Genomic DNA, 12,981 nt, shown 5'->3' on the forward strand with positions numbered 1-12,981 from the left:
GTTGGAGGTTTTTGATGGCAGCTTCTTTTTCCTCGCAGCAGCTTATAGGTCTGTTTAATTGGCTCACCTGGTCTTGATTTAATTTTTTCAAGGAGTCTTTTCTGTGAAAAGGACTCAGGGGATCTGAAGTTTTGCTGGTATCTATATTTTTTTTGCCTCTTTCACTCTGGCTACCTATCAGCCAGATTTCAGAATACCTCTTATCACGGATGAGTCTTCTTTCATGAGTCACAGGAATTACTACAGACCCTGTTCATTCAGTTAGAAAATTAAGGGACTGTCCGTGTACTGGCAGCCAGAAGCAGATGATCTCTGTGAGTCTGTAGTCAGCTTTCTATGATTTTGGTCTCAGGACAACTGTAGCCTCATAAAAAGAGTCTGGCAATGTCCCTTCTGTCTCTAACATGTGGAACACGTTGAGGAGTATCAGCTCTGGTAGAATTCTGCACTAAAATCATCAGGCCCTGGGCTTTTTTTGGTTGGAGTTTTTTTCTGATGGCAGCTTCTTTCTCCTCCCAGCTCATAGGCCTATTTAATTGGCTCACCTGGTCTTGATTTAATTTTGGTAGTTGGTATCTATCTAAAAAAAATTGTCCATTCCTTTTACATTTTCCAGTTCTGGAGAGTCCAGGTTTTTGTACTGATGATTAGGTTTTGCCCTCATGATTCTCTGAATCGCCTCAGTGTCTGTCAGGCCCGGCTTTTCATTCCTGATTTTGTTCATTTGGATGCCTTTGGATTCGTTGGGATAAGGGTGTGTCCACCTTGTTAATTTTCTCAACTGACCATGTCCTCGAGAGACCCTCACCCCTTATTTTCAAAGGGACAGGAATCTTTTAAAAAAATTTTTAAAATTAGAAAGGCAGATCTGCAGCACTTTCCCTGCCCCCTCCCACCAGGCAGATTCCAAGCACAAGGTCACTGAGCCGCTAACAAAGGGAATGTTAATGGCTCCTGCAGCCTGTGGCCAGCAGAACTGACAGGCAGATAGGACCCGGCATTGTTTTCCTAGGCCCAGACTGGCTTCACCTGTGAACTTAACCTGGCTATAACCGAAATATAGGTCTCTGCTCCTGGCAGGACCAGCTCTGTGTTTCATGGATTCTTTGTTTTGTTTTCTGTGTTTCTGTTTTGTGGATTTCAGCAGCCCCCCCCCCTCTGGTCTGATTATTTCCCGTCTTTTCCTCTTAGCACTGCTTTCATAGTGTCTCCTAGGTTTGGCTAGGTTGTGCCTTCGTGTCTTCATTTTCGTGGAATTCCAGGAAGACTTTAATGTCTTTCTTTCTGCAGGAAGAAGCCTCAGGTGGCTTCAGTTTGATCCACACATGTGCCAGAGGAAAAACCAACTCCTTACACTAGCTAAACATCATGGGATCTAGTAAATTTCACAATAAATGAGTTTTAAAAATCTAAAAATAACAGTATATGATTTGATCATTTCCAAGTTCATCGTTGGATTTTTAATCAGTTTACTCTACCAAAAATATGTGTTCATAACATTAAAGCTTCACGAAGCCAGGCACTGACATTGTCTGACAAGCACTGCTTATTGACAAGGGGCCACCTATCTAATTTCTGCCCACTTCCCACCCACATCTGAGGACTCGGAGTTCTTAAAAGCCACCCCTGCCTCTTGTAAAATCCGTCCAAAGTCGGATCTCAGGACCCAAGATTTCAGGTCCACTCTCCCCACCCAGGAGAGGGTCTCCCTTCCAGTAAAACTTTTGTCTCTCGCGCTGAAGGCCATCGCTGAAGCCCCCTCTGAAGCTCACCCCTTTGAGCCGACCTCTCCCCAAAACCGCTCCCTCTGGTGGAGTTTTCAGGGATCCGCACTTCACCCGTCTGCTGATTCCTGCCCAGGACCCGGGACCCCGGCTTTTATTTCATTTTATTAAGACTTGTATCCTCTCTCTGTCTCCCCAGGGACCAGTCTCTGTCCCCCTCTCTGTCCCTTCCTCCCCCCTTCTCTCTTCTCTTCCCATAAACCTCTTAGGTGTGATTTCTCTCCATGGCCTTTTTAAATCCATTCAAAAAGCGACCGCCCCCAGTCCCATCCCCTACACCCACATAGAACTCAGAAGTCAGAGGCTCTGTGAGTTCCACGGCAGCCTGGTTTATGGCACCGAGTCTAATAAACCAGAAGCACACTTAAAAATAAAACACCGCGGGACACAGAAGCCTGTCAGCTAGCTGAGACCACAGCCAGAGATGGTGTTTGTTAGGCTGTGGCCAAAGGCCGGTTTGTGAACCTACTTTTTATAGCAGGGCACCAGGCATGATCTCTGAACCAAAGAATTTTTACAACCTTGCCCTGACCCTTGGGACCCTATACCGCGCCAGCACGGTCTCGGCGGAGGGTGTCCAGGTTGAATAAAATCCACAGAGCACGAGGTTGAGGTGAAACAGCAGCTCGTTTATTGTACTGCTGGGGCTAGCTTTTATACCATGGCACCAAATGGGGAAGGGGCTGCGAAGGGACTGTCACCTGACCCAAGGAGGAACTCTTACCTGACCCCAGTAGGGGTCAAGGACTGATCACATGCACTCCACCTTCACCTGTCCCCAGTAGGGACTGTCACCTGACCCCAGCAGGGATCAAGGAAGAATCACCTGCACTCAAACTTCCTCATCCAACTCCAGGAGCAGAGGGAAGTTAAGATTCTTTGCAGATAAGCTCCTCAAATGGGGGCAGCGAAATATAACTCGGGGTAGCAATTCCCACAACCCTAAAGAGGGGAGTGAGTGCTAATGTCCATGAGTAATCAGGTAGCCAGCACGCAATATGTTTTAGGGAAGATTACAACGAGAGTCACTAATTGGGAGAAAACAGATATCTTTAGCAATTCCTCAGAAAAGGGGCTGCTTGTCACACTGGAAGGTGAATACATGAGGATTAACTGCTTCTGCCATTGATCAAGGATGGTCAGGACACTGCTCTTCATTTGTAGGGCTCTGGCCTTGTAAATAAAACAGCCAGTTGTCAAATGACCTAAGCTTCCCAAGCCTCTGAGAAAATAACTCACTGTGAAGGAAGGATCCTTGATCTGCTGAGAGAGCTGCTGAGAGTCTGTTCTCATTCTCCCTGACTTGTAACTTTATATTTCTTTATTTCTACATTTTTATTTTCAGTTTGATCCACCCATGTGCCAGAGGAAAAACCAACTCCTTAAGACTTGTATTCTTTCTCTGCCCCTCCACTCTTTTCCCCAGTGACCAGTCTCTGCCCCCCTCTCTGTCCCTTCCTCCCCCCTCCTCTCTCTTAGGGGATCCTTGCTGTGATTTCTCTCCATGGCCTTTTTAAATCCATTAAAAAAGCGACCACAGCCAAGTTCTATCCCCTTGACCCACAGAGAACTCAGAGGCTCTGTGAGCCCCATGGCAGCCTGGTGACCTCGTGAGTTCTAGACCAGCCAGAGCCACACAGGGAGATCTAACACACTAAAATCAACGTGTGACCTTCACTTTAAATGAGTCTATAAAGTCCCGGGTTCTGCTGTGACCCTGACTGTCGACCCCTGCCCCCTCCTGCTCCCTCTCTGACTGTCTTACCCTCCCCCAAGCCCTCCTGGCTGCTTTTTTTAAAAATATTTATTTATTATGTATACAATGTTTTGTCTGTGTGTATGTCTGCAGGATAGAAGAGGGCACCAGATCTCATTACAGATGGTTGTGAGCCACCATGTGGTTGCTGGGAATTGAACTCAGGACCTTTGGAAGAGCAGGTAATGCTCTTAACCACTGAGTCATCTCTCCAGCCCCCTCCTGGCTGCTTTTATATCAAATATCTTCGAGTCTCTTCTGAGGGCCCCCTACCTCCTCCTTTATAAACCTCCCTCCCTTCTCACAGTTCCATTTCCAAGTCCACATTCCCCATAAATCTGTGACAGGCACCTTGAATCTTCACGCCTGTGACGTGGCTGTCAGCACACAGAAGGGTAAGACAACCTTAAGGCCACCCCTGTGTCCTGGGGGCTGTGTATAGAGACCAGACTTGTGGACAGTGGACAGAGACACGGCTCTCTCTGCCTTTTGAGACCTGGTGCCCACTCAGGACTCTTCAGGCCAGAAAGCCATCCCCAGAATCAAGGGGATGCCAGCGTCAGGCCTTGGCCCACGAGCCTGAGATCTTTATTCTTACAAACCACAGCCTGCCAGGGGAGGTGGGCCGTCCGTGTCTTTCACCCCAGGATTCTAGGGGGAGGGGCAGGCGGATTTCTGAGTCCCAGACCAGCCTAGTCTGCACGTTCACAGCCATCCTCCCTAGTGAGACCCTGTCTCCCCTCCATAAAAACATGGCCCTGCCTCAGGACCCAGACAGAGGCCTCCTCGGGGGACGGAGCTGGGGGGCCTGAGGCTGCAGCCTTGGCACTCGGGGGGAGAAGACGAGCCGGGACAGAGGCGTCTGCGTCCCCCCCAGAGCTGTGAGGGCAGAAGCAGGAGCAGGGCTGGAGCCTGGTCACTGCCAGCCTGAGGCCGGGGGCGGTCAGAGGGGCCTCCTCAGAGAGAGAGAGGGAGGGCAGGGGGGTTCAGACAGGACGTCCAGTGTCCCCCCCTTCCCCCCAGATATCTCCTGATAGTGACACAAAGCCTCCATGTCATCAGGCAGTGACCGCCCCTCATACACACAGGACACGGGAACGCCCAACCTCCTTCAGCTCTCACTAAAGCCCTCCAACCCAGCAGCCGATTCCCACCCCAGAGACACGGGCATGGGGAGAGCCGGCTCTGCCCTCTGCGAGCCCGAGCCCCGGAGCAGAGAGACCGCTGAGAGGAGCCGCGGGCCGGGCCTCGGCTCCCCCAGCTCGCCCCTCTCCCTCTGCCCCCCCCCCCCCCCCGCCCTCAGCCTCCCTCAGAGCGCGGCTCAGAGCGCCGAGTTTGAACCCAGGACCCGGGGAGTCAAGTTCCCTCGCCCCGTCCCCCCCTCTCTCTCAGACCTCTGCCCCTGCCTGCCCGGTCCTGGCCGTGCAGAATTAAAATGGAGACTTTTTTGTCTCTGATGACGGCAGGCGGACATCTTTTAGAGACAGACACGGCCTCGCTGACCGTCAGCCCGGGGACGGGAGAAGCAGCTTTTCTCTCCCGGAGGGGAGGAGACGAGGCCGTCACGGGGAACTCGGGGCTCTGTGACCTCAGACGGGAGCGGTTTCCGTCCCCAAGGCGTGGGGTGCGGGTCGGGAGGGGAGGGACGTGTCTGCGGTCACTCTGACGGTCTCAGAAGTTCACTCGCGGGCACCGCTTGCTTCCCCGGGGGTCCCAGCGAGCGGATCCGGTGGGTGCCAGGGTCCCCACGGTCGTATTTTATATTTATTATTATACAATCATATTTTTATATTATTTTATATTTATTTTCAACGGCCGTCTGGCCTCCTCTCAGATAAAAGGGGAGGGTGAGTCTAGAGACATAAAATTCTCCCCAAGCTGATGAGAGCCGGGCTGGATGTGTGGATAAAATGAGGGCCTGGGAAGCCCAGGCTGAGATGTGTGGGTGACCTGGGCTGTGTTTCCTTTCCTTCCACAGCCGTGAGAGCCATCCCCTCCCTGACCTGAAGAAAATCCATCCCTCACTCGTGTTCACTGACACGTAGGGAGAGTGCACACGGACGGTGTCTCACGTGGCGTGTTCATCGTTTATAACCTCGAAGGGAAGCTGTGGTCGCTGTGGGACCCGACCTGGCCGGTCTCCCAGATCTCACGAGTGGCCCAGGAGGGGCTGGAATCCAGATCTCCGCCCTCCCCATAGACGCTGCCGTCTTTCTCTGTGAACCCGCCCGGCTCCCCACGCTGGAGGAGAGACTCCAGGCGGGAGAGCGTCCACGAGGAATCCCCTCCCCCCGCCCTGGAAATGCTGAGATCTCTGATAAAAAACGCGGGTCCGGGTCCGGGGTGCGGTCTGAGCCCAGGCCGGGCCGGTCGGCCTCCATTCCTGCATAGAACAGCCCTGGGCGTCCGCTCCGGGCCGGAGCCCTGAGCAGAGTGGAGGAGGATCCGAGTTCCGGGCGCCCGCAGTGCCCAGGGCGCCGCCCGCCCGCCCTTCCCCCTCCGCGCTCTGCCCTTGGGAGACCTGGCCGGGACCCCCACGGCCTCCGCGGTCCCCTCCTCTCTGCACCCCTGAGTCACTCCTGTGACTCATAAAGTGATCGTCATCCTCGTATACAGCTACACATCAGGCCGTGTTTAATGAATGCGAAATAAAAATCAGGGACTCTGACCGGTGGGGGCGGGGAGACGGTTCAGTTGCCTGCATGGAGTCTGCCAAGCTGGTTTCTGTATTTTTCTCTGACTCGCTGTATTGGGATGTCTATTTCTTTTCTGCTTGATGAGATAACACTGGTGATTTTAATGAAAGCGAGTCGTGGAGGACAGTTGGGAAGGCTCTGAAGGATCTGAAACCAAAAGGGAGCTGTAGATCCCTTCTGAACTGTGATCTCTGTGTCTACAGAGAGATCAAGCAATAAAAGCTGTGTCCATCGAGGGATCCTGGGACTCCTAGAATTTTCTGCGCCTCTAATGAGTGTCTTTGAGTCTATCCATAAAGCTAAACATAATGGGATACAGTAAATTTTACAATAAATGCTTTTTAAAAATCTAAAAATACCACAACAGTATGATCATTTTCTAGGCATCTAATGAGTGTCTTTGAGTTTATTCATAAAGCTAGATGTGGTAAATTTGCTTTCTAAATATAATTTCCTTTCATTGTTGTTGATACTAGCTAATGGGATCTAGTAAATTTCACAATAAATGCTTTTTAAAAATCTAAAAATAACAGTATATAATTTGATCGTTCCCAAGTTAAGCGTTGGATTTTTAATCAGTTTACTCTACCAAAAAAAAAATGTGTTCATAAAAGTAAAGCTTCACGAAGCCAGGCATTGTCTTACAAGCACTGCTTATGGATAAGGGACCACCTATCTAATTTCTGCCCACTGATTTCTCTGAGGACTGTGAAGCAGTTCAGAGACGTCACCCTAGTCCTAGACCTAGAACTCACTTTCTGTGAACGGATCTGATTTTATCGGAAGGGCCACTGTGGATCAACTCGTGAGATTCCCTGTTTCTCTGTCACCCTATCCGAATACAGAGTGAGTTAAAATTCATAGAATTCTCGGCACCCGGTCAGCAGGGACAGAGACAGAGGCTGAGAACAGCGCCTACCGCTCAGAGACGCCTACCGCTCAGAGACGGGCCGTCTGCAGTCTCCTCTCCATCCCACCCCCGGCCGGGGCCCAGAGCTTCCACACGGGAGCCTGCGGGGTCCTTGGGCTCCCTGTTCAAAACTAACCTCCTTCGAGTCGCCTGAGCCCCAGAATGCTGACGTCTCCAACGCAGACAACCAGGTCTAACTCCTCCTAAAGCTGCCCCAGAACTTAATCAGCGACTTCCACGTTCTGTGTTCATCCCAGCGGATGCTGTGAGCACTCCGTGACATGATCTGAGACACCCCTAGCTCTGCCCACATTCCTAGTCACAGTCTGTGTGGTCACTTGGAGTTTTCCTGTGTCTGGTCACCTCTGCTTGAAGAATTTCCCACAGAGCTGCCTGAATATCTATCCCCACAGATGTGTGTCTGTGAACCTGAAGACGAGTGAAAACAATCTCCAGGCAGCGCTGACGCGAGGCCTGAGCGCACAGGTCAATGCCTGAGCCGTGGGAGAGCCGAGCGTCCCCATAGGGACACGGATGGACTCCCGCCTTCACGGTCTAAAAACCCTCTCCGTGCTAAAATCACCGCACTCCTCAGGACCCCACATGATCATCATCGTCCTAGGAAGGCAGGCTGGCCTCTGAGCTGGAGCTGAGCTCCTGTCCCTAACCCGGAGCTGACGACTAGGTCTGCGCGAAGAACACGGGCGAGGAAAGACGTCCATGTTCCTCCGCAGGAGATCCACCGGCACTCAGACCGATTCCACACACGGCGGCGGTCACGTCCCCACAGCGGAGGCGTCACTGCGGTCCGTCTCCCAGACTCAGACGTGGGCTGCTCAGAGGGAAACAGGTTCTCCTCGCTCTTTGAGGGGCACCGGGTCCTGTGGGCCAGATGGGAAACACGGGCAGAAGTGGGACGTGAAACCTCCTTTCCCGACTCACGCCCTGACACGGACGGGGGGACCCACGGACGCCCCGACACACGGACTGCAGCGCTCTCCCCACACACACACCACGGACCACCGTCAGTCCATACAGACATCCCCCTGTCTCCATCTCCCCAGTGCTAGATGACAGGCGTGCACCGGTCGCCTCCCCTTGAACTCAGAGCCCCCCCCCCCCCCCCCCCCCCCCCGTCCCTGCGGATGAAAGGCGTGTGCGCCCTGCACCCCGCCGCCCTCCTCCTCCTGTCCTTGCAGACCTGGAACTCCCAGCCCGCACAGCTCTCTAACGCCCTGTGCACACTCAGAGGCCGTGCTGCCCTCTGAATCTCTCCGGACCGCGTGTTCCCCCGTGTCTGGCCCCAGGACGGCGGCCACGGCGGTGACGCCGGACCCAGCCCCCCCCCCCCCCCCCAGCTCCCCGGCCTTTTAAACTGGCGCCGCTTTTTTCCTGCGGCTGTGGTCTGCGCATGTGCAGGCCGAGCTCGGCGTCCGCGGGCGGGGAGGTCCGCGCGGTCCCCCGGGGACGTGGTGGGCGGCAGCGCCCGTGGAGAACGCACCCTCCCTCTCCGGTAGACACGTTTCCCCGTCCCCGTGTAGACCCGCGCGGTCCCGGACGCGCACGGGAGCCGGCGGGAGTCTCCCGGGAGAACTACATCTCCCAGCATGCCCCGGGTCGGCCCTCGGCCCCCCCCCCCCCGCGGCTGCTGAGGGCCGCAGCGGAACGGGTGTGTGGGGAGCCTGACACTCGTGTCTCACGTCAGGAAAATTCCTAGGGGTGAGGAGAGTTAATGCGGCCCCCGGGTGGAGCCTCTCTGGTCGTCATCAGCCCCTCCGCGTTTTATAAGGAGCTGACTCGTCTTGTGTGGGTCCATGATCTATGAGAACGAAGGTGGCATTATTTCCTTGTGAGGAAATAATCACCCAGGCCCGGGAATATTGATCACGGATCCTTTTCCCTGGCAGATAAAATTTTCTCACAATCCTACACGACCCACGGCTGCACCCTCCTCCTGTCCCCCTGATGCTCTGTTTCTCACGAGCCACCATTCTTATTTTCTAACGGAAAGTCAGCTTTCCCACAGAGTCCCTTCTGAGGATGGTTTCTCCTCCCCCAGACCCCCAGCCCCTGGCGGTTCCTCCCCACGTCTCCACCCACGCAGACCCACGTCCCCCCTTTCCCATCAGATCACAAACTGACGCCATCACAGAATAAAATCAGATACAGCCACAGTGAACGAGCCAGAACGTGACGGACCTCACACCCAGGGGAGAGGACAGGGCAGAGACCCGCGTCCGTCCCACGAGAGCAGACCACAGACACCGTGAACACCAAAGAGCCCCGTCCGCGTCCTCTCCCGGACCCGTGCCGGCGTCCACGGCCTCCGTGAGTCCATCCGCGTGTCTCGCGTGTCCGTCCTTCTGTCCCCGGAGGGCCTCGTCCCCCGGATCCTCCGTGTCGTGGGTCAGGTTGTCTCGTTTCCAGTTGGCTTTCCGGTCCCCCTGTTCTCTGCTCTGTCCACGGTGTGAGACCCGCTCACGTGTGGGGCCTCTCGGTGACGTGTGTGTCGTCCTCCGTGTTCAGATGTCCAACGTGTGCTGTGAAAATGTCCTTAGATACGTTCATTTAATTTATTTTATTTATTATTTATTTATTTAGCACTCAGTACTCAGCACCAAACACTCAGCACTCAGCACCTAGCACTTATTTATTTTATCTTATTTATTTATTTTTTATTATTTATTTATTATTTATTTTATTATTTATTTAGTTAGCACTTAGTACTCAGCACCAAACACTAAGCTCTCAGCACCCAGCACTCAAAGGTTTAAAAATAGGATACTCCCAACTATAAAAATCATGGTTCATAGACTAAATTCATGGATAGGAACAGCAGTCCATGGAAAGTATTTCCCGAGCTAGATAAACACATGAGATATTAAAAAGACAAAATGTAGAGTCACGTCCCACAGAAGCAGGAGAAACAGCTTACCCCCCCCCCCCCCCCCGGCCTCCATCCCTCGTCCTGGAGAAGGCAGGGTCCCCCGGGATTCTAAACTATGGATCCTACGTGTGGTCAGAGTCACAGGGGAAATAGAGAGCGGTGAACACGACGGTGTGGGAGACGGAGATCAGAACCTCACCCGGCACCGTGGAGCACAGCGTCTGCCCTAGAAGAGAGGTCAGAGTTGCATATGTGAAAGCCCTCCTATTCATCTGCGCCTGCTCACGACTCACATGTATTTTAAAGTCCTCCATGCAGGGTGCTGGATGCTGTGTGCTAAGTCCTCTGTGCAGGATGCTGGGTGCTGAGTCCTCCATGCAGAGTGCTGAGTGCTAAGTGCTGAGTCCTGTGTATGCAGGATGCTGGGTGCTGGGTGCTGAGTCCTCCTTGCTGGGTGCTGAGGCCTCAATGCAGAGTGCTGAGGCCTCCGTGAAGGGTGCTGGGTGAACATAAGACATAGTCACTCAATAAATAGGATAGCCTTTCACCCTCAAATTAAAGAAATAATATGATTTAATCTCACCCACACAAGGCTGAGTGAGGAAAAGAACACAAGGTGATACCTAGACCGTTTCTTACAAGGCACAGAAGGCAGAGTTTAAACAGACACAGGGGTTTCAGGAACACAGTCACCTTCCAACAAGGTCAGAGCCACTTGATTCTAAAAAATAAGCAATGATAAAATACAGAAAAGCAGCGGGATCTGCTTCAGATTCCGACTGTCAGTCACCTGAAAGGCACCCTCCCTAAAATAGTTTCTGTCTTCTGTGATTTACTGGCTATGTTTAATGATTAAAAATGACATCTTTCATTTATTCTTCCCTACATGACATCCATCCCAGCAGCAGAAGCTGTCCCCTTCTCCCCTTTCCTCTGCCCCCATCCACTCTGCCTCCTGCAGAAAATGGGGGCCCCTCCCACAGATGGCCACCAGACACAGCACCCCAAGGGGCAGTAAGATGAGGCACCTCCTCTCCTCATAAGGCCTGACAAGGCAGCTCCCCGGAGTGCTGGGCTCTGAGTCCTCCGGGCAGGCTGCTGAGTGCTGGGCGCTGAGTCCTCTGTGGCCCTCCCCAAACCCTCCCCGAGCCCAGCGCCGTCCCGCCCTCCCGGGAGAGCCCAGCTATGAGGACCCCGGGACCCGGTGTCGTTCCCCACGGGCCCACGGCGGGGCGGGACGCCATGGACAGCCGCCCTAGCGAGGCGCGCCCTGAAAAGTGACCCCCGTCCCCATGGACGTCTACAGAGACCCGGTCTCCTCCTCCTCAGGTCTCCCTGGCCGGGATAGAACCCCCTTCCCGGTGCTGTCCGCCCGAGAAATAAATCTCCTGTGTGAGCTCTGTCGTGAGCTGGGATGCCAGGCTCTCGTGTGTGTCCTCCTGAAGGATCCACAGAAGACTCAGACCTCACACACCCAGGGAAAACGATGTCTCAGCCGCTCCCTGCCTTTTCTGCCCTTGTCTATGAGCTGTGAGACTGACTCTCGTGGGTTGTAGTTTCCTTTTTTGACATGCTGACACCCGTGTGACGATTTCATCTGAGCTGGGACACTTCATAAAGCACGGCTGAAGAACAGCCACCGTGAAAAACTCACCGTGTGTGGAATAGGATGCCAGGCTTTCATGTTTTTCTTCAGAGTTTTAATTCTCAGTCAAGAACGGACTGCCTTTTCTGCCCTTGTCTACGAGCCATAAGACTCTCATGGGCTGTATTTTCAGTTTTCCCTATTTTTTAATTCTTTTTCTTATTTTTAAAATTATTTTCCCCATTTTTAAAATTTAAAATTATATTCCCTATTTCTTAAATTATTTTTCCTATTTTAAAATTATCTTCCCTAATTTTTAACTATTTTCCCTATTTCTTAAATTATTTTTCCTATTTTTAAATGATCGTCCCTAATTTTTAATTATTTTACCAATTTCTTAAATTATTTTCCACATTTTTAAAATTTTTTGCCCCATTTTAAAATTATCCCTATTTTTTAATTCTTTTCCTATTTTTTAAATTATTTTTCCTATTTTTGAATTATCTTCCCTAATTTTTAATTATTTTACCTATCTCTTAAATGATTTTCCACATTTTTAAAATTTTTTGCCCTATTTTAAAATTATTCTCCCTATTTTAAATTATTTTCCCTATTTTTAAAATTCTTTTCCCTATTTCTTAAATTATTTTTCCTATTTTTAAATTATCTTCCCTAATTTTTAATTATTTTACCTAGCTCTTAAATGATTTTCCACATTTTTAAAATTTTTTGCCCCATTTTAAAATTATTATCCCTATTTTTTAATTCTTTTCCTATTTTTTAAATTATTTTGACCATTTTTTAAATGATCTTCCCTAATTTTTAATTCTTTTCCCTATTTTTAAAATTATTTTCGCCATTTTAAAAATTATTTGCCCCATTTTTAAATTATTCTCCCTACTTTTTAATTATTTTCTCTATTTTTTAAAATCTTTTCTCTATTTTTTAAATTCTTTTCCCTATTTCTTAAATTATTTTTCCTATTTTTAAATGATCTTCCCTAATTTTTAACTCTTTTCCCTATTTTTAAAATTATTTTCGCCATTTTAAAATTATTCTCCCGATTTTTTAATTATTTTAGCTATTTTTAAAATTCTTTTCTCTATTTCTTAAATTATCTTCCCTAATTTTTATTTTACCTATTTCTTAATAGGGAAAATATTATTTTCCCTATTTCTTAATAGGGGGTGAGTGAGGCCTTAGGGCAGGGCAGGCAGAGCAGGGGCCTGGGGTTTTTATTTCCTTTCCTTTCATTTTATTTTCCCTCTCGAAGGGCGGGGGAGGGGACCCCATGTCTGTGTCTGTGCTTGTGAGGGGTCACCGTCCAAGCCCGGGGGATTTATTGAAAAATCCGGGCGTCTGC

General features: G+C 50.8%; 1 protein-coding gene across 1 annotated transcript in view; it reads left to right on the forward strand.

Moving 5' to 3' along the window:
- The first annotated feature begins 11,325 nt into the window (after positions 1 to 11,325).
- The window catches only part of LOC125397717 (cadherin-3), a 36,758-nt gene continuing 35,102 nt past the window's right edge, over positions 11,326 to 12,981 (forward strand). Inside the window, 1 exon segment of the mRNA XM_087897850.1 lies at positions 11,326 to 11,437. Within this exon segment, the coding sequence (XP_087753976.1) occupies positions 11,326 to 11,437 (112 nt within the window).

This window comes from Myodes glareolus, chromosome 2, assembly GCF_982192425.1.
Source record: "Myodes glareolus chromosome 2, mMyoGla1.1, whole genome shotgun sequence".
NCBI lineage: Eukaryota > Metazoa > Chordata > Mammalia > Rodentia > Cricetidae > Myodes > Myodes glareolus.